This window comes from Abramis brama, assembly GCF_963993115.1.
Source record: "Abramis brama genome assembly, chromosome: 14".
Taxonomy (NCBI): Eukaryota; Metazoa; Chordata; class Actinopteri; order Cypriniformes; family Leuciscidae; genus Abramis; species Abramis brama.
Genome location: NC_139976.1, coordinates 19,433,753 through 19,455,781, shown reverse-complemented (window position 1 = coordinate 19,455,781; position 22,029 = coordinate 19,433,753). Strand labels below are relative to the sequence as shown.

The following is a 22,029-nucleotide window of genomic DNA, read 5'->3' as shown; positions in this document are numbered from 1 at the left end:
CAGCTGAAACTTGTCAGTTGATGCTACACCTGAAATTCCTACTTTTTTTTATTATTATTATTATTTTTAATCTAACAGTTCTAGTCTTACATAGTGTTTTAAACATATTTAAGTTGGCCAAAATGCCTATAGCCTACAGTATACCATTTAGAAAGTTTGGGATCAGTTAATAATTGTTTTTTTTAATACCTTTATTCAGAGAGGATGCACTAAATTGATCAAAAGTGACAGTAAAGACATTTCAAGCTAATGCTGTACTTGAGCACCAAATCAAAACAGAATGATTTTCGGAGGATCATTTGACACAGAAGACTGGAGTGCTGCTGAAAATTCTGATTTTCAATCACACAAATAAATTACACTTTAAAATACTAAAATAGAAAACGGTTCTTTTAAATTGTAATACTATTTCACAATATCAGAACAAGAATGAGTTTTATTGCCAAGTTTGCTTACACATACAAATAATTTGTCTAGTGACAGAAGCTTCCAGTGCACAGGCAGAATGACAGCGACAAGACACAGATGATAATAATAAAATAAAGAATATATATATATATATATATATATATATATATATATTATGAGCATGATGAGCATGAGGCCTCTTTCACAAACAATATAATATCTTACTGACCCCAAACTTTTGACCATATGTGTACAAATAGGTTGCAGGTTACCAGTTCTCTAGTTGATATATACATAAAGACATAGCAGTTTGAACTTTTCCACTCCCAGGTACTCCCAGGTGTGTGATCTAACTCTGTAATGATGTGATCCGATTAATTGTGCTGTTCTTTCTCTGTCTCAGGTGTGGACCTTGATGTGTGTCCTATAGGGCAGGGCCCAGCTCTGTTTATGTTCCTGCATGGTGAGGTCCCCAAAATTTCGGAGGAGAAAAAACAAAAAGGGCCATTGGAATGCCCTGAGTGATGAGGCAGGAGGGCTGCCGCCCGGATTGGAGTGTTTTCTCCCAGTCATCCCTATAAGGCTTTAGTGGAGTGAGGCTACCGATCTGAGTGCAGCCCAGGCTCCTTGTTTGGGATGTGGGAGGGTGCGGTGAGCAGGGATGGGAACTACATAAGTACACCACAAGCCAGTGAGTAGCACACCATCACCAAGTGGCTAAATCCCCTCCCCCGGCCCAGCACTGTCAGGGTAAGTGTCATTTACCTCACCTCACACCACTCACATCCTCGCTCTCTCGATCTCCTTCTCCATCTGTCTACCCGATTTTGTACTTTGCAAGACTCAGATAATGTTTTATGAAGCTTTAAGTGCTTTAACATGAAATTTGCTGTCTATATCTAATTGTATAGAGAAATGGTTTCTGCACAGGTGTAAGCTGCTTTCAAGATGTGTTGGTTAGTTTGGTCGGTGTTTTGTGAGAAAAGATTAATCTTCATTATTGTGTAATGTTTTTACACTGATGATAAATCAAGTGTTTCTAAAGATTAGCCTTCTGCAGAACAATTTCACCTACACTCAAATTATATTTTCTAAAAGCATTTATGTTTTAGAACTATTACATATCTACATGTCTGGGGCGACATCTTTAGTGTCTGTAATGTGATTTCATGATGATGCTAAATGTTAAAGGCTCTGATGGCGCGTGTGTGTTGTTAAATTAAGGTGAAGGCTTCGAAAATCTGGACGCTGTGGAAGCCCATTTGATTTGTGAGGTTTATGACTAAATATGGTTCTTCTGGACCACTGACCCATCCCCTCTTTTTCTCACCCACTCTCTTTTTTCATAAAATATTGTAGAGAGGCAGAGGCAAAGGGAGGGAGAGTCCAAAGACAGACATGCTTCTCCATCATTTCCAAATTAGGAAATTTTCCCATAGTGCACTCAGTAAGGGCTGCAGGACGGATGTTTAGAAAGTGTGTGTGTGTGTGTGTGTGTGTGTGTGTGTGTGTGTGTGTGTGTGCACATTTTCTCCAAATTATTAATGCATTTTTGTATAATTTCTTGCATTACATCAGAGTTAGAGTTAGCGATACAAAATGTTGCCAAAGCAAAGGTTAAAGCAATATTTTAAACAAATGATGTTCCCTTTATGCTTAACAGGAAAAAAACAGGTGAGTATGAATTAGTTTATGAATGAACCAGGTACACCTTACATTCTTTGTAGTATTCCTCTTCATGGTTCAAAAGGGTGTGGTGAATACTTTGTTGTTAAACACGTATATGGTTATTTCCCATGTAAATGAGCGCATACCATTGACTTTTAATGTTTTTATATTAAGCTAATTATAATAAATATATAAACTAACCCTACATCTTAAAGAAAACTGGCATTTTTTTGTACATATTTTTTTCTTTTTATTTCATTTATGGATCATTTTTCCAATTGGGAGCCCAAAATGGGATTTACGAGTCCAAAAGGGGATTTAGAACTGTTTAAAAGTATGTATATAACATTAATGATGACACTTTCTTGCAGTGATTGTCTCCTGTTGGAGTAAGGAAGGAAATCTGAGCTGAAAATGTGTGACGACGAAGAAAGTACTGCCCTTGTGTGCGACAATGGATCAGGACTGTGTAAGGCAGGCTTCGCCGGGGATGACGCTCCCAGAGCGGTGTTCCCCTCCATAGTGGGTCGTCCCAGACACCAGGTGAGCGTCCCTCAACACAACACTAGGGGCCGATATGTACTGCAGCCTACATCAATGAGTACATTTGACACAACAATAAAATGCTTTGATTGAGCTTGTATTTGAGGTTAGCAAAGTGCACTTGCAATCCAAGTATATTTCAATTATAATGTACATTTTGCTTACATAACCTTTCAAAAGTTTCTGTTATGCCCTGCTCCTCTTACTTATTATTCTTGATCTGATTCCAAATGTTTTATGGAAAGTTGGACTACATCCCAGAGTGTCTGCATTCAAGTATAGAAGAGATTAAGATAGAATTAACTAGAACTCACTCTTACTTTTTGGGGCTGTTCCTTGTGTACGTCTTGTGTACGTGCTTTGACCGGTTTTACTTTTTCCTCAGGGTGTGATGGTGGGAATGGGGCAGAAAGATAGTTACGTTGGTGATGAGGCTCAAAGCAAAAGGGGAATCCTGACCCTAAAGTACCCTATTGAGCACGGCATCATCACAAACTGGGACGACATGGAAAAAGTAAGCAGATCCTATCAAACAAGCCAACAGATAACAAACCAAAACAAGATGAGTGCAAATAAGGAAGACATCTAAACAGTCTACTAAAAATATCTCTCCTTCAGCAAACATGGCTTATCATAAGGCTTGAATTTATGTGCTGCAATCTTTCCATAATTCTGTTGTACATTTCAATATAATGGCACTCAAGGTCTGAGATTTCATCAGAAACACCTGCATCACCACTAGTCTCAACACATACATTCTCGAGACCTACATCCATCAAAAGCACGTTTCCGAAAAACTCAAACTATTCCTGCTAATGACACACTTTCACGCAACATGGTGTCATCATCAAACACATGCATACAACAGATGCTAATCTATCTCGTGCCTAATCTGTTGTTTAAACTGCGAGAAACAGCTTTCACATTCCACACTTGTGCACAAAGTGATTCATATGCCCTTCTATCATCCTTAATTTGATCCACATCAACATTTATGTTTAACAGATCTGGCATCACTCTTTCTACAACGAACTCCGTGTGGCTCCAGAGGAGCACCCCACTCTGCTGACAGAAGCCCCCCTCAATCCCAAAGCCAACAGGGAGAAGATGACCCAGGTTAGAGCTTAATTGAATGAGAAAACTGATTGTGTAAGATCTGTAAGATATACAAGGATATAAAACAGACAAGCATTTGCTCTGACGTCTCCATTAAGTCCTTAGGGTATTGAGATGTTTATCAGATACACCTACATTAGTTTCACCAGACAAACAGTGATTTCACTCAACACCCGCAGCATTTAGGGTGTACAGTAGTATTTCAAAGCAAAAGGCCTTTTGTGTCTGTGACAAAACAAGTGCACATACAAATAAACTTGAATTTAACTTGAACTTGAGTTGTTTAGTTGTGACACGAGTTTGTAAGTAAAATACTTTTTTTTTTTTTGCTCTACATAAATGAATAAACATGAATGTTTAAGCTGCTGTGTGTATGCTTTATATGTAGGCATAAAAATTATAATTTAACTGCTATGACTGTCAGTAGTAGAAAAAAAATCTCACAATGGCTTTAAATGAATGTTTGAGGTATGCCTATGTGTAATTTATGTTGTAGGCTATAACATAATATGAAAGTCAAGTCACGTTAACCACAGACCTTATTTCATTTTAAATAAAAAATTGCTATTCTAAAAACCCTTAGGAAATTCCCAAACTACTAAAAAATGCTAATTCCAGTTCCATCCATCTCTCAATTTGGTTCCAAGTATATTATAATGTCTGTTTTGCTTACATAACCTTTCAAAAGTTTGGGGTCGGTAAGATTTTATATGGTTTTTGATAGAAAACTCTCTTATGCTCACCAAGGCTGTTTTATTTTATAAAAAAATAAATAAAAAAAACAGTAAAATGAATATTATGTGAATATTATTACAGTTTAAAATAACTGTTTTCTATAAAAGTAAATGAATTCCTGTTATTGCAAAGCTGACTTTTCAGTATCATTACACCAGTCTTCAGTGTCACTTGATCCTTCAGAAATCATTCTAATATGCTGATTTAGTGCTCAAGAAACATTTCTTATTATTACTAATTTTGAAAACAGATGATTTTTTTTTCAGGATTCTTTGATTATTATACAGTTCAAAAGAACAGCAGTTTTTTTATTACATTATACATGCCTTATACATTATACTTTCTTTTTTGATCAATTTAATGTGTTCTTGCATTGTTTTGTTTCTTGTTATATTGATTTATTTTTCGTTGTAAAATAAATTTCTTTAAAAACAAAAAATACGGACCCTGCTAATGAATTAGCAGAGAGCAGTTAGTTATAATGTGTTTCAGATTGCTTCAAATTGCATCTTGTCAGGGTTTCACTATTCATTTAAAGGATTGACTCATAAGAGTGAGTTTTTTAGGGAATTTTTGATTCACTAAAACAACCAGCCAATCAGATAATACTGATCAGATTGTATGTTTCTTCAGCCAGAGATGACAGTTCTATAGAAATATGCATTGATGCAGTATACACAGAATGACTTATCTTAAAATCAATCTTGATGATTGATTTTAAGAATCGTTCTGTTGGGACTGTCAAAAAGAAGATTTGGGTAATCAGAAAATCTCTATTTTTACCTAGCCTTTCAGTAAATCTGAAAGCACTTGGTTGATTGTTGGTTCTCACTTTGCAGATCATGTTCGAGACCTTCAATGTTCCAGCCATGTATGTAGCTATCCAAGCGGTGCTGTCCCTCTATGCTTCAGGGCGTACAACAGGTCAGTTCACCTGTCAAACAGGTCACAGCACATATTTGACTTAAAATGCTGCGAGTGTGCATTACCAAATGCTTTCTTTTTCTTGACCAGGCATTGTCCTTGACTCTGGTGATGGTGTCACCCATAATGTGCCCATTTACGAGGGCTACGCTCTTCCACATGCCATTATGCGTTTGGATTTGGCCGGCCGTGATCTTACTGACTACCTCATGAAGATCCTAACTGAAAGAGGCTACTCATTCGTCACAACTGGTGGGTCTGGACATACACAGTACCAGTATAATGATATGAAACATCATACTATAATATATACTGTCATGAAACTCTTGATGGCACAGGCTAATAGGTCTTTAACTCAATCTGCTTGCAATCACATCATTCTCTATAGGGCACAGCTGATTAGTTCCTGCTGTATCAGTAGCCAATGAGCTCGCTGCTCAACCTTCAAATACTGGTCAGCATTTTCTGTAGAATTTACAGGGCACTTTCAGAAACCCTCCACCTTCCCCAGCTCCACCTGTACAGATCTGCTACGGGTAATTCATGTATGCTATATTGTACAGCAGCAGCATGTCTTACTTGCTCACAGCAGCAGCAGCATAGCAGATCTATTCTCTCAGTACCAAACATATCAACATTGTCATACCCATTACCAAGTCAAGTTAAGTCACCTTTATTTATATAGCGCTTTTTACAATACAGATTGTTTCAAAGTAGCTTTACAGTGATAACAGGAAAATAATGCAACAAAGTTTGTTTCTACTGTACAGCAGATAATAGTGTTATAGTCCAGCTTCAGTGATGGATAATTTTTGTTGTAAAAGTTACTAATTTAGTTAATTTATATGTTGCCGCTCTGAAAAACAGTGATGTCATCGTCCAGCTCAGATCAGTTCTCATATAATGATGTCAATGCAGGCAGATCAGTAATATTGTTGAACATTAAGTGTCCCCAACTAAGCAAGCCAAAAGCCAAGGCAACAGTGGCAAGGAACCAAAACTCCATCAGGTGACAGAATGGAGGAAAAAAAAAACATTACCATGCCAAACACGCCAAGAGCTGCCATGACAGGAATATATATACTGGAGGATGTACAATACAATATATATATAAATAACCAATAAACAATTTCCAGTGGCATAAGAACAATTTACTTAAATTATGATTAAAATAAATAAAAATGTTCCACTGATTTGCATTTCTGTCATCTGCCTTCTATAGCTGAAAGAGAAATTGTCCGTGACATCAAGGAGAAGTTGTGCTATGTCGCGCTGGACTTTGAGAATGAGATGGCCACCGCAGCCTCTTCCTCCTCCCTGGAGAAGAGCTATGAGCTTCCCGATGGACAGGTCATCACTATTGGCAATGAGAGGTTCCGCTGCCCTGAGACGCTCTTCCAGCCATCCTTCATCGGTGAGCTTTTCTTCCCATCTCTTTTCAAACGATGAATTCAGAGCACTTGATACACGTGCTTAAATGCATTGATTTGCGCTTTGTGTTAGGAATGGAATCGGCCGGCATTCATGAAACCACTTACAACAGCATCATGAAATGCGACATTGACATCCGTAAGGACCTGTACGCTAACAACGTGCTGTCCGGTGGTACCACCATGTACCCTGGTATAGCAGACAGAATGCAGAAGGAGATCACTGCTTTGGCCCCCAGCACCATGAAGATCAAGGTCTCAGGCTGATTAGGAATATCTGATTAAAATCTTTTTTTTCTTTCTAATTAATCAGTTTCTCTTTGAGCCAGGGTTATCGTAAAACTAAAGTTGAAATAAAAAATAAAAAAACACGTTACTTTAAAAAAAATATATAAAAACTTTTTTTTCAGAAAACACTTACACTGATTCTACCCTGTATGTACACAGATCATCGCCCCACCTGAGCGCAAGTATTCAGTATGGATTGGCGGCTCCATCCTGGCCTCTCTCTCCACCTTCCAGCAGATGTGGATAAGCAAGCAGGAGTATGACGAGGCCGGACCGTCCATTGTTCATCGCAAGTGCTTCTAAACGCCACCTTCAACCCCTTCCTGGTCCCCTAATTCTGCTATTGCTTCATAGCCTGTAAACTGTGAACGTACTTCCCTGTATTGTCTTTGCACTGCCCACATCTGTTTGAATGTTTTGAATTAATTATGTTAAGTCATGACGATATAGTGTTGTTTTCAATGGGTTCAAAAGCTTGAATGTGCTGCCAATATGAAGGATTTGGGAGATTCTTTGGGGTGACGAGACTCCAGAGATGAGGAGAGGGCATGGAGGAACAGGGCTCATTCTCCCTTTTGTGTTAAAACGCTACGAGGTAACACAACTGCATGTCAGCTTTCAGGCAGTCTGTATGGACATCATATCTCCATGAAGGAATAAAGCTCTGCAATAATAAACTGTATTTCACCTCTTTTGTTTCTGCACCAAAAAAAACAAAACAAATCGGGCTTAACGTTTTCACAAATAAAAACCTTATCTAAATTATATTCGTTAAATTAATCATTTTAGTGGAAGTGGAAATATTTCTCTACACTGTCATTCACTGTAAATGATTTATAATTACTGTACACACAGGGCTCCTACAGTCATGTAGAACCTGGAACCTTTAAAACGGTTGGTTTCAAGCCTGAAAAACCCACGGAAATCTTTTTTCCTAGTTCATCTCTGTAGTGACTGAGACAGATCAGACACAATTATTTGTTATATTTAACAAATAATCCATTATTAATCCATTAATAATCCAGAACCAGGTGTACAGGACACAAAGACGGTTTACGACGCAAAATAATTTCTAAAGAGGTTCGACTCAGTTAATTCTTGTTGAAAATGACAAATAAACCCTTTTAATCCTATATATAGCCACTTGAGAAATAAACGTATCCAATTATCCCATCTCATGATTTTCCTTTTATAGGGTTTGGCCCATGTTTTAATTCAAACTCTTTTGGATTAATGGTTCAGAATTGCATACCATGGTTAATTAAAATCAAATGTGTAGCATGTTTGGTAGCTATGAACTCCATTTTTTGCTCCCTATTTGTTAATTTATATTACATTTTGCTAACTCTGTGACACATTAGTATTATAAGAATCGTGAAGGTTCTTCTCCTAAACACCCAATCAAATTACAAACGCAAATGGCCTGCTAGACTTAATTTGTTTTAATTTAATTAGCAATGTTAAAGAAAAGTAAACCGTTTGACCAGGAAAATAAAAGATCAAAAATCAAATGCACATTAGGTTCAAAAGAGAAAGGATATGTTGAAAGCATGTGTGAGCAATCTTTTACCGGTGATGAATCCAGGCAAATAATTGCTCCACATTTCATCATAATACATGCATCACTTCGCTTGGGAAAATGATGATGATGACACGCTTCACTTCAGTCTAAATCTTTTACAGATTAAAAAACTCATGTCATTTCATAGCAGAGATTCCCCCCCCCCCCCCCCCATTTTATTAACAAATGAGGAGAGGAAAGAAAGGGTGCATGTACAAACACATATTAGGCTCCTTGTATTGTCCTGTGCACAAAGCCACTGGCACACAGCCACACACTGGAGAAACAATCTAATGCCACACTGTACCAGAAATACATGATATACTTTCAGAACTGCATGGATAAGATTATAACTTGTCATCATACATGAAATTTCATCATCTGCTGATGACAATAAAAAAATTATTCTCAAACCATGAAAGTAGTGGTGACAAAAATCAGGCAGTTAAAATGTGGGAATGGTACCCTGAGATTAGTGCAGTCAAGGCCCTTAGGTATTTGCTTATTCTGTAATGGGAGCTTTGGTGTGGGCTAAGAGATCCCAATCTTGTTTATGCTTTTCAAAAGTCGCATCACTTGTAATCAGATCCACACTGTGAAAAAAACTGAACTTGGAAAATAAAACAGTCAGCTCACTAGCCAACTTGATATTGCGTCACTGGGCTGAAGTTGGAAAATACTTCTTTTTTTTGCCTGATATGGTCTCTGAACTGAAAGCTTGAACTGAAGTATGTGTTGCATTATTATAAGGTAGATTTCGTGCCTTATAAAGAATAATTATTAGCCATTCGATCACTAAAAATGATACAATATGTAGTAAAGCCAAAAAATGACTAGCAATTCATTATCTTTTTGTACTAGAAAATTCAGTTAGTTTTAAAAAGAAATATCACTTATCCCGTGTATATTGTGTTACAGTGAGAACTGCAAGAGATACCAATGGATATCAAAGGCAAATCACACATGTGCGCACACACAAACAACATCCTTTTAAAAATTCCTGAAAACAATTCACATTGTAGCAGCCTCATAGTATGCCTTGATAAATGACGCCACCTTGAGGACAAAGAACCAAAACAGCAGTCAGATCATATTACACAGTACAATCTGACAACAATATTTTTTGAAAACACCTGGCCACAAACAAAAAGCGCATGATGATCTTAAAAAAAACACAAAACACCATTGGAACATCTTAGTAGCTTCACTAAACCTGCTCACAGCAAACTGTGCAGCTGAGGGATTCTGTTTCACAGTACCTTTTTGTAAAATAAATAAATACAAAAAAGCCTTCAAGTAAAGAAAGATATAAATAGATATTTTCAATGGTTTGCTGATAGTGAAGTATTTCCCCTCTTCATCTGTCACCTGAGATCCAGAACTGTCGTTTTCGAGTCTTTCACCACAATGTGCTTGCAAATCTGCAAATAGAAAAGGCCATTTTTCACTTCTCTAATGGCGTTTCACTTTTGATGTCAACACTCACACCAGAAGGTATAACAGTACAGATGTTGATTTTCATATTCACAGTTAAAATAAATGGTTCTTACAGTGAACAGAGGGGGGTCTTTAGAGTGGGGGTGAAAACCTTTCAATCTGCATCCGGCCACTTCTCCCATTCCAGCACTGGTCAGTCGGAACACTCCAGTGCTAAAGCAGAAAAATTACAATCTCAATGATATAATATCACATCACAGCATTTATTTCCATCAAGAGGTGCATCACTTTTTATTTCCTACATGGTTGCTTGAGAAAGCTACAGTACACACTCCATTAATTAGTGTTTGAAAGACGGTTAACAAACATATACTGTAACATACTAGAAACATAATAATCACTGCAATAATGATCCAATCATAGACTCTTAAGCATTTGCCTATTTGTATCCAAACAGCAATTTTTTTTTAGCTGGGCAGTATAAAATGTACATATATAATTTAAATATTAATTTATTTTAAACTTTTTTAATATTATATATATATATAAAAATACATATAATAATAATAATAATAATAATAATATTATATATCCATCCATCCATCCATCTCATTTCTTCATTACAATGCAGCAATCTGGACATTAAAAATGTTACTGCATCCAATGTTACTGCAGAAGACAAAATATAAAATATATTTGCATGGTGTAGTTCAATCATTGTCAAACGGGAGACATTCATTGAATTTATTTGCCTTGAATAAATGTTGGTCTTTAACGACAAGAGTACTGAAATGATACATGGAGGTTTAAATGTATCACTTTTCAAACAATCAAAAATCTATTGTTAAAAAACACATTAATTGGCACTGATTTGCAGTAGAGCTTTATAGGCTGTGGATGGAAAAAGCCTTGAGGTTGTGTGAACACAATGCAGGGTGTGGGAGTTTTGTGAGTGTTATACTCACTCATTATGTTTAGGTGCGCAAACAATGGCGATGGCCTCAGGTAGCATGAGCTGATAAGAGCTGTGTGTGTGTAGATCCACGCTGGAGAGGAAGGCCGTCTGTGTCGGGTGTGTCTGGGAGTTAAACATGCAAATATTCATATTAACACCAGTATTATTCTCCTTATTCTCATGCAGCCATATATTAATTCACCATGCAAAATGAACAGCAGGTGACTTGGAGACTATGGGGCCAGATTTACTAAACAGGGCAAATTAGCGTGAAACTGCAATTCGATAAAAGCAGAGATGGAAGTGCAAAGTTCTGCGGGTGATCTACTGATAATGCGCAAATTAAAGGTACACAATGTAACTTTTGTACTTAAAATTAACAATTTAAATAACGAGTCAATACAGCAATCCTTCCAAAACGTGTTTTTATCTTATCCTGATTCACTATGGTAGGCCTACAAGTGTTTATATTTAAGACCAGGCTGGATGATTTTCTCTGGGAATTGCGTACATCTATCACTCGCCCGTGTATGCCTCGCCATATCCATAAATAAAGAAAAGTTGCTCCATCTACTTTGACGTATGTATGGTGTGGGAGTGGCATAGCTTAGTTGTCACATGAACAAGAAAGGTTGACATGGAGCACGCTAAATCTCAAACCTCCAGGGAATCACCAGTAAAAAAAATAAAAAAATATATGTTAGAAAAAAGAGATTTGTAATTCGCCCTCATTCCCATAGTACCCAATTTAAACGTCTTGTGGCTTAAAATGCACTTGGCTTCATTGCCGTCACTGTTGCCACCTATTTCCGAAATCAGTCATTTTCGAGCCATTGAGAGTTCAATCTGCACTTTCCATTTTGCTCGAATTTGCCCGCTCTCTTCTCCCAAGCGACTCACCCTCTCCGACTCTCTGGTGAAGCGCGCACTGTGACGTACGTAAAAAAAGACGCAAACATCAAGGTGCAAACTTCGTACTACCAAAGACAGCCTAAAAAGCATTTAGCTCTGTAATGTTTTATTAGAAATGACCAGGCCCATACAAAATCTGCAGATTTTTTTCCCATTTTCATGAGAGAAATATGCAGAATTGGATTAAACAAACAAACAAACAAAAAAGTTTTAGAGTAAATAGATAAATGGAGATTATTCTCTTATTGCTATAATAAAATCGCCCAAAATATATTACGTGTGAATGATGGCTACTCAAATTCTGTGGAAATCTTGTGGCACTTTCTGCAGGCTCAGATTCTGTGTGGGTCTGACAGCAAGATTTTCACCTGCATGACAATAAGTGAGAGCCAAAAAAAGAGACACACTCACATGGATCCAGCCCAGGGTCAGGAGGTTATGATGGTCCTGGAAACTGAACAGCTCTTCCACGTTCTCCATGTCACAGTAGTCAGGACCGGCGGACTGCTTGGGGACGATCACATGGGTCAGCACAAACTCATTGTGCGTCTGCGGGACAACAAAACACAGATTTCAGTTTGTCTATTAACACACTGCATATCAGGCTGACACAGCATCCCACAATTATACTATGTGTCCGTCCTCTGACAAGTCAAGTCAAGTCAAGAGATATATATATATATATATATATATAGCGCTTTTTACAATACAGATTGCATCAAAGCAGCTTTACAGTGATAACATGAAATAAATAATACAAGAAAGTTTGTTTCTAGAAGAAAATTGTGTCATCGTCCACCTTAAGTAAGGCAGATCAATAATATTGTTGAATATTAAATGTCCCCAACTAAGCAAGCCAAAAGCCAAGGCGACAGTGGCAAGGAACCAAAACTCCATCAGTACAGGTCAGAAGTCAGATTGGATCAGAACATTCAGAATATTATCCAGTTCCATCTGGTTGGAAGTCGGAGTCATCACGCCGGTATGGAGACGAGTTTATTGAGGATACAAGTTAACAAGTTGAATGAGATGAACAATTCATTCTCTATTGGACCTGAGCAGCAGGTTCACATAGAAGATTTTTGGATTGACAGAGAGGTGAAAAACAAGTGATAAGAGTGTAAAAAGAGGATAAACTTGAGACAAATAGATAGATACAGATACAGTAGATGGATAGGATATGCAGGTGGTTGGTAAATAAGAAACTGAAACACTGTAAAGCCCTGTATGAGGAAGTCCACATCCGCACCTAGTATTTACAAAGATTGTGCAACACCTAAGCTCACATTTTCACAGTGCATGAGAAAGACTGTATATAAAGAATGTTCACAATTTACTATTAACAGTCATCAAATCATATTCACGCTCACTTCCAGGGAAGGATCATAATGATTCTGGAAATTCAGCTTAAATGCAGCCTTAGTCACTAATGGAACAAAAGAATCTCACACCTACAGAGAGGAGGTTTGCATCAGCTGAGGCCTTACCAGTTTTCCACAGAGAACGCCACATGTCTCAATTCCTCTCGCCGTGTTGCTGTCAGCCAGCAAAAGGAACCTGTAAGTCAGGTCTCGTGGGATTAAAACCCGCCTCAGGCCTTCCACACGCTGACCTAGAAACACACAGGAACAAACTCAGTCTAGTACTGCTAATAACACAAGTGTTTGATCATGTTCAGTGAGACAGCCAAAATAAAATTTGTATCATCCTGAAGGGGTTTATTTTGCATTAATGACTGTCTGATTGTACATTATCATGTTTGTTGATGAATGAATACACTGTTTAAAATTTTGGGGTCAGTAAATTTTCTTATTTTTAATAGTTTTATTAAGCAAGGATGCATACAACGGATCAAAAGTGTCAGAAAAAGATATTTATACAAAAGATTTACATTTCAAAATAAATGCTGTTCTTTTTAACTTTCTATATATACATTTAAATATTATGTATACATTTAAAAAGGTTGTGGTCTTGGAGATCACAGTTTTCCCAAAAATATTAAGCACTGAATCAGCATATTAGAGCAAGTTTTGAAGGATCATGTGACATGGAAGAGTGAAGTTTGGCTTCTGAAAATAAATTTTTGCCATCACAAGAATAAATTAAGGCAGCTTTTATTTACATTAAGTGCAAATAGCAATAGTTTCTATTGAAACTATGTAAAAATAGCATTATTTTCTTTGCAACAAGTGTAAATAGTAGTTAGATACTATTTGCACATCAGTATTTTAATACATTATAAAACAGTATGCAATAATAACATATTGAGTGTAGCCGCCCTAAATGATTATATTTATTAAATTAAAGCTGCAAGCAGCATTTATCGGGGTTCAAGCCTTTAAGGTCTTTGAGCACATAAGCATTCAAACAGTAAGTTTTATTGATAATTATTGATCTAGGGAGTCCAGAGAACTGTCCTAGACTGGTTTGGTTGCGATCGGGCGAAAAGCCTAGGACTAGTTCGCAAAAGTAGGTTTTTGACATAATCATGAATATTCAATGAACGGTTTGATTGACAGCAGTGGTCCTTGAGGCAAAGTTGTTCAGGATGAGGAGATCTATCAAATGATATGCATTATGTGTGGATGTGTGTAACACCACGTGATTACAGAGGGCGTAAATCTCGTTAGCGCCAACTAGTGGCCGTTTTCTTTCAAAATTCTTACAGACCTCTAGGACCATGAGTCGAACATGCCCACCGAGTTTCGTTCCGATCGGCCTCTGTTAACCTTGTCTAATAGGTGCTCAAACTTCATTGGCCGATGACGGCCATGGTTTTTGAGATACGCCAATGTCCTCATAGACATACGTGGCACCTTGGACCAAGACACTGCATACCAATTTTCAGGTCAATCGGACTAACGGTCAGGTGGTTGTAGCCTGTTTTATGTTATAGTGCCACCATGTGGCCAATCGCCGCTTTTTTTTTACTGTGACCTCAGATTTTAAAATATAAAACCTTGTGACCTTTTACAAATGTGTACTGAGTTTGGTGAAGATACCTCATTTACTTCTGGAGTTATAGCCATTTTAGTAAAATAGGCCCCTCCCACAACGTACGTTTTGGCGCTCCTTAGCGACCGTGAATCGAAATTTCAACTTTTTTTCGATAATTATTGATATTCAGACTCCAGAGACTCCATTTCTGCACTGGTTTGGTTCCGATCGGGCAAAAAACCTGGGACTAGTTCACAAAAGTAGGTTTTGGACAAAAGTCAAGATGGCAGAAAATTTTTCCTGCCGGAATCGAAATTGCAGATATACGTCCGGCTTGAGCCAATGATCACATGGATATAAGACACTTGAGTCTAGGACAACCGTCCAGGAGTTATGAGCAATTTCATACTTTTGCTTGCTGTAGCGCCACCTATTGGCCAATCGAGGTCATACTTTGATAGGTTCTCCCCAAATTGAGGACTACCATTTGGCCAAGTTTCAAGACTCCAGCTTTTACGGTTTGGGCTGCACAATGCGTTTTACGGTGGAAGAAAAATAATAAAAATCCTTACAATTACAATAGGGTTTCAGCACTTCGTGCTTGAACCCCTAATAAATGCCACCTTATTAGGACAATAAAAGCCCTCCCTACACCTACCTGATAAACACTTTATTATTAAATAACCATTAGGCACTTAATTCCAATTGTTATTTCCTTAATTCCTTCATATTTATTGAAAATAAATGCCTTTCCAATCTGATATGTGATGGGAAAAGGGAGCAGAACGAGTTTGGCAAAAGGCGGATTCGAACTCTGGTTTCTAACTCACGTCAAAATTATCATGCAAAATCATGCTGACCACAAACAGTAGTGTAAATAAATGAACATTAATTATTTGATTATATGAGAACATAAACAGAGCAGTGGTCAAATATGCAGTTTAACAGACAGTCCATTAAAAAAAAATAAAAAAATACCACAACTGACTAATAAGAGCAGTGTAATAAATCACAAAATGAATAAGCAAATAAGCTAAATGAGGGCACTCACTCTGTACAGCTGCTAAGGTGGCTGCTGGTTTGGGGATGGGGGCCGCTGGTTTGTTACGATTGGGGTCAAGGCGTACATGGTTTCTCGGGGTCTGGGATAAGCAGGACCCGTCGGTTTGTTCAGGCACTTTAGGGACAGCCTCATCCCTGCGACTGGCCATCTCCTGTCTACGCAGCTGGTCCTCGAAGAAGCGAAACTGTTCGGACTCGATTTGCATCTTCCTGAGCTGTGCCACACGTTGCCGTTCCTCCTCCATCAAAGACATCTTCTGCAGCCGTTCACCACACGAGTCGACAGCCATGGCTTGCGTCTGCACAAATAGTCACAAACACATTATGACCGGTATTCACGATAACAAAATGAATCTGAAATTTGATTAACAGGCGTTTAATCAGCAGTGATAAAATTGCTCAGTCTAATGTACCTGACTCTTCAGATATTCACTGTGTTCTTTGCTGTATTTCTCATGGAGAAGTCTCTTCAATTGGTCCTTTCGTGGAAAAGCAACCTCCTGTAATTTCTGAACATAATGAACAGATAATGGAACAAACATTAGGGGTTGTGTTACAGACAGCGAGTAGATCATTATGTGCCAGCTTCAGCTTTCAGGGACATAATGATTTTTCTAAAGCTGGGAATAGAGACACAAACTACTCATCTTTTTTTGTATTTAAGGACCATCACGAAACATTAAGATCATTAGGTTAAAGACCCCATGTAATGAAAATGTTTGTGGCTATTAGTCACTGTCCGCTACAATTGAAGCTATTTATATGCTAGTGGACAAAACAACTCTTTTGCAGATATTTAGCTATATTTAGACAATTTTTCTCCAAACCAAAACATTGATAACTCATGTTGCACTAAATATTTTGGTTCAATAAAAACCTCAATAACCTTCAATAAAAGCCTTTTTAGCAATACCACTTGCAACAGACTAGCAATAGCAAGTAGCTTATAATGGTTAATGGTTTTGACGTAAACATCAGGGTATTGAAACAAGTTCCTAGATATGTCCCATCTTTTAATGTCCCTTTTCAATAGGAAGACAACTGTTCGTCAAGCCATTTCATGGAGTATTTAAATATCCTAGTGAACTGATAAATGAACATAAGAGGTCCATCAGGCACAAAACGACAGAGACAAAATGCATTTAAACATCCACAAAATACTTAATCAGAAATTTGTCTTTTAAACAATGTTTGAAACATCAGGTGACAAGGAACAACCTTTTGACTGAAGTCATTTTCATGTCAGCATGTTGAAATGAAAGCAGAACATGTGCCTACAGAAGGCAAACCCACCATGTGAGCAGCTGGGAGCCTGACAAGGCCAAGGTAATTGAGCATGATGCAAATCAGATTTACAGTGGGCTGAGCGCCACAGGGCTCCATCAGTTCCTGTGAGTAACATGCCAAGGGCTTACCTTCATTATCACTTGCTTCTCAGGGACGTTGCACTGCTGATAGTCCCTGTGACTGGGGAGTTTCTCAACAAATAAACTGCACAGGAGTGAAATAGGAAAATAGAGCTGAGGATTGATGGCCGTGAATTACACAATGCATATTATGGCAGAAGATATGAGGAAAAATTAAATTAAAGACAAAAAACAAAACAAAAAGGCTGTGACCCTACATCGGACAATCGATTTGGAAAATGAATTGATGGAAATTAAATCAAAACATACGTGATGAACTTATTGTAGAGGACAAAGGCATTCTCCAGACTGCCCTCCTCTAGATAAACAGCTGCCATACGCTCCATCTCCACACCAGAACGAAAGTAGCGTCTCGGGGCGATGTCTTCATTTATTTCAATGTTATAGCCCATTTTACTGAGGGCCCGTACACGCTCCACTGCCGGCAGAGTGACGTCAGTGTGATCCGGCTCGGCCGCTAACTTCTTCTGCAAAAGGAGAGGACAACAAAAACCATAATAACACAGAGCAGTGGCATACCACAAGTCTTGAGGAACCCTCTGCGAACCATGAGACCATGGTGACGTAATGGACAAGCGTTTTTTGTTTTGTTTTTTATCAGCTACGAAATACTATTGCTGATGGAGAAATATAGTGATGTTTTTCTGGACAATTTAGCCCTCTAATTTCAATACTTTTTAGGATTATTTTGTGTCCTGCTCATCTTTTTAGATTTAGACATTTAGAAAGTGTCAATCTGGTGAGCCACTTTATAGCTCTGTCAAGTAAAATTGCTCTAGATAGACAAACTGAACCAGCATCTGTCCCAGTACGCCAGCGACACAGGGAATTTGGTCCCATAGACATCAGGCCTCCGACTCACACAACATAAGCTCTGTTTATCACCCAGCTAGTGCGAACCGGAACACACGGCAGCACCCACGCGGAGTTCGCTTCCAACTCCCAAACTAGTGACTAAACAGAGCCTCTGTTTTAGGGTCACTGGAAAGAGTGGGCGTCTAATCAACATGCAGCAGGACACCAATGGACACCAATAAGGGCCTGCCAAGCTGTTAGACTTGCTGGATATGACAGCTTGCTTGACTTTTGAACAGTATGCAGTACGCACACAAAAATCTGCGAATGCTGGTGGACAGCCAAATTAAAAGTCTCTGGGGATTCTGGGTGGCCAGAATAAGACTATTTTGATCACGCATTCACGAAGAGGGGAAGCGAAGTGTGAAGGGGGCTACATCCGTTCTTCCCTCTCGCCCACTCCAGGATGGAGGGATCTGAATGACGGAGCAGCTGCAATGGGAATACTAATGGGAGTGAGTCAGAGGAAGCCATTCTGTCCCTGCGACCCACCTCCGAGTGATATCAGCTGTCCCCCACCACCCTCCTCCTCCTCCTCCTCCCTCAACGCCACTCACCAGTGTGCTGAAACTGAAGCCCTGGTCCATGGTGAGTTTACGACGTTGCTTTGCAGGCTTCGATCCTCCCTATGCATCCATCTGTCATCTCCCAAGATGATTCCAAGCTGAGGAGCAAGAAACATCATATCTGGCATCACAGCAGTGCTATTAAGAGGCCACTGGGTCGATACCGCCTGAGTCTTTTTGTTTTCAGTTACTCAACATTGGATTTGGCTACAACTCCATGCCTTAGAATTCCTAGTTTATTCTTCCTAATCTATTAACACGGTTACCGTGCCCTGTGCATTTCCATGGGGATTATCGAATATAATTCAGCATCCTGGTCCAAATAACATGGTTATTCGTTCCAGAATCTGTGCTACAGTTGCTATGACAGCTTGTTACCATGCAGCAAAATATGGTGACTCATGGATATCTTCAGCTGTGAAAAAAAAAATCCTTGGTGTGCTTTTTCACTTAGCACGAAAAATAGGTAGATTGGACAGATTCTCTCTCCAATACACTTTGAAAGCTGAGAGTGCAGTCACAGTGCCATCCTTTTGCAAATTAACAAATGGAAAAGGTATCACCACCACAGAAGAAAATATTGATGCACTGTTGCACAGATGCACTGTTAAAATTAGAGTGCAGGAGATGTGACAGATTTAACACTGAGCAATCTCTCTTAATCAGGGCCTTGTATAATGTACATTTGCATTTGATTAGCTAGATCATATGAATATAATACATAAGGCGTTTAATATTCAACATTTTTGTAAACTTATTAAAGAGCAATTTCACATTGGCTCATCAAATAAAGCAAATGATTCAGTATTCCATAATGAATCAGCAATTGTCTGGATTCTCATGTCTTTAACAATACTAGGGATTTTAAAGGGATTGTTCACCTAAAAAAAAAAAAAAAAAAAAAAAAACACTTACTCATCCTCAAGTTGTTCCAAACCTGTGTACGAGTTTCTTTCTTCTGTAAAACACAAAATAAGATATTTTGAAGAATGTTGGCAATCAAACAGTTGACGGAAGCTATTGACTTCCATAGTAGGAAAAAAAAATACTATGGAAGTCAATGACTGCCGTTAACAGTCTGGTTCCCTTTTTTTTTTTTTTTAAATATCTTCTTTTGTGTTCAACAGAAGACAGAAACTCATATAGGTTTGGAACAATATGAGGGTGAGTAAATGATGACAACATTTTCCTTTTTGGGTGAACTATCCCTTTGAGATAAGATTTAGGATTTTAAGAATAAAAAAAACAAATGCCAAAAATACCAAAAGATGTCTAAAAAAATAATGGTATGTGCTATGGACTGACATAATAGCCCTTCAAAATGCTAATTTATTATAGTGTTCTGTGGAAGTCGAAATAGAGATTCTAAGGTTAAAACACAAGCATGTTCAAGGAGGGATGAGCAGTTCTTCAACATATTTTAAGAGCCAAGTAAATTAAAACCACATGTCTACATCTGCAAAACATGTTTGTATTAGGTATTAAAATACAATTACTATGACTGCGTCTCACATCAACACACACAATATTTGACTATTAACATAATTATTTGTGTTCTAGGTTTGTCTAGCTATCAGTTGACCTGACCTGTATATGAATAAGTTGGGCTGTTATATTGTTTATTTGTTATTAGATACACCATTTACACAGTGAGAACTGTATGTAAACGTAATATTACACTAACGTAACTTTATTTTATAACTTTATTACTTTCTAATATCCTCTAAATCACGACTTGCCTTTAACTAAGTAACTTCTGCTTTTCTCCATCACTAAAAAGTTATGACACAAATGCATTTTTATATGATCAACATCTAATGTGCTCAAACCTGGAGCTCCTCCAAGACAAAATCAATAATGTTAAGATGACAAAACAATCGAACAGCATTATATATAATCAAGCATATATCAAATACAAATGACATTGATTTTGTCAGTGATATTTTTCCCACCTGACAAGACTGCAATTGCAATTTAATTTAATTTAAACACAAAACAGTAATAATCATATAGCCTAGGTCTAATTTAGTAGCACCAAAAAATAAATGTATAACTACATATAATAAAATCCTCACCTGCGAGTGAATGGCTGTTGTGATCCCATGCTCCACATTCCTATAATCGTCACATGTGGCACATGCTAGAATCCAGCGCGAAAACAGGCAACTCGCGTAAATAAAAGAGCAGGTTTTTATTATTGTCTAAAACTCTCGGCCTTTTGCCTTTGTGCCTCATGAAAGCTTTGTTCTTTTTGGCATATACGCGCAGGACTAAAATGGCTGATTGCTGTCTTTCTGAGCGAATAACCCTTCGATGTCAGATGGTTCGCCCGAAGCTCTGTGAGTGTGTGTGTGTGTGTGAGAGAGAGAGAGTTAGATAAATGCCGCTGAAGCAGCTGTGCTGTGAATGGCTGTTTCAAAACCTCACGAGCCGCCCATCTAGACATCATCCGGATTCTCTATGATTCTCTATTCTCAGATACTGATGCTCATTGTCCAAAACGATATCTAGTTCACTTTGAGAAGCAACCATTGTGACAGCTAGGGGTGGGGATGACTGGACGAATGTATAATAGATGCATATCACGACATTTACAAGCTGACAGATACCATTAGACATAATTGTATTCAAGCACATGGCGCGATTATGGAGTCCACGATCATTCATTTACATTCTAAAGAGAGTGAAGCCTAATGATGGGACACGCTCTTCTTGGATGTTTACGTTACGTATTTTGTCAAATGTTACGCTACCAAAAAAAGAAAAGAAAAAAAAGACATGGGACATCCACCAGATGGGGCACAACTCCTCCAAATCGCCAAATTGCATCTGCGCAGGTCTACTGATACATGCATTAAACAAAGTAGGCTAAATCTCCTTTTAAATAATAAACATTAGCTATACCTCTATCAAAGCCCGTTTCTGCAGCAGTTGAGTAAAAAAATACGATTATGTAAACCATAAAAAAATCTATCTATCTATCTATCTATCTATCTATCTATCTATCTATCTATCTATCTATCTATCTATCTATCTATCTATCTATCTATCTATCTATCTATCTATCTAATATGTGTGAATCATAAAGAAACAGATCTCATGTATAGGCCTATACAATAACATCAGCCTGTGAATTCTAAAGGGATATGTCAGAATGAAATAAGTTCTTTGCCAAGTGTCTTTTGCCCTCCAACCTTAAGAGAAC

General features: G+C 38.0%; 2 protein-coding genes across 4 annotated transcripts; one reads left to right on the top strand and one right to left on the bottom strand.

Moving 5' to 3' along the window:
* The first annotated feature begins 931 nt into the window (after positions 1–931).
* acta2 (actin alpha 2, smooth muscle) lies at positions 932–7,789 on the top strand. The gene is made up of 9 exons (XM_084135926.1): positions 932–1,158; positions 2,448–2,619; positions 3,005–3,133; positions 3,625–3,735; positions 5,310–5,394; positions 5,485–5,646; positions 6,617–6,808; positions 6,898–7,079; positions 7,272–7,789. Exons 2-9 carry the CDS (start codon positions 2,491–2,493, stop codon positions 7,413–7,415), a joined length of 1,134 nt encoding a protein of 377 aa, XP_083992052.1. The 5' UTR covers positions 932–1,158; positions 2,448–2,490; the 3' UTR covers positions 7,416–7,789.
* A 744-nt stretch (positions 7,790–8,533) lies between these two features.
* stambpl1 (STAM binding protein-like 1) lies at positions 8,534–21,184 on the bottom strand. Of its 3 annotated transcripts, XM_084135924.1 has the most exons (12): positions 20,900–21,036; positions 19,740–19,782; positions 18,816–18,922; positions 17,653–17,870; positions 17,392–17,467; positions 16,390–16,485; positions 15,966–16,275; positions 13,465–13,589; positions 12,389–12,526; positions 11,076–11,188; positions 10,224–10,323; positions 8,534–10,094 (listed from the first exon to the last, which is right to left on the bottom strand). In XM_084135924.1, exons 3-12 carry the CDS (start codon positions 18,843–18,845, stop codon positions 10,038–10,040), a joined length of 1,263 nt encoding a protein of 420 aa, XP_083992050.1. In that variant the 5' UTR covers positions 18,846–18,922; positions 19,740–19,782; positions 20,900–21,036; the 3' UTR covers positions 8,534–10,037. The 3 variants fall into 3 exon arrangements, with proteins under 3 accessions (XP_083992050.1, XP_083992049.1, XP_083992051.1); XM_084135923.1 differs by lacking the exon at positions 19,740–19,782 and having other exon boundaries at positions 20,900–21,184; XM_084135925.1 differs by lacking the exons at positions 18,816–18,922; positions 19,740–19,782 and having other exon boundaries at positions 20,900–21,181.
* Between the last annotated feature and the right edge of the window lie 845 nt (positions 21,185–22,029).

Coding starts and splice junctions, on each gene's coding strand:
- acta2 (XM_084135926.1), top strand. CDS start 2,491: ATGTGTGACGACGAAGAAAGTACTGCCCTTGTGTGCGACAATGGATCA. Junction 2,620..3,004: donor TGGGTCGTCCCAGACACCAG/GTGAGCGTCCCT, acceptor CTTTTTCCTCAG/GGTGTGATGGTGGGAATGGG. Junction 5,647..6,616: donor CTACTCATTCGTCACAACTG/GTGGGTCTGGAC, acceptor TGCCTTCTATAG/CTGAAAGAGAAATTGTCCGT.
- stambpl1 (XM_084135923.1), bottom strand. CDS start 18,845: ATGGACCAGGGCTTCAGTTTCAGCACACTG. Junction 17,468..17,652: donor CTCTACAATAAGTTCATCAC/GTATGTTTTGAT, acceptor ACTCCTGTGCAG/TTTATTTGTTGAGAAACTCC. Junction 12,527..13,464: donor GCGTTCTCTGTGGAAAACTG/GTAAGGCCTCAG, acceptor GTTGTCCCGCAG/ACGCACAATGAGTTTGTGCT.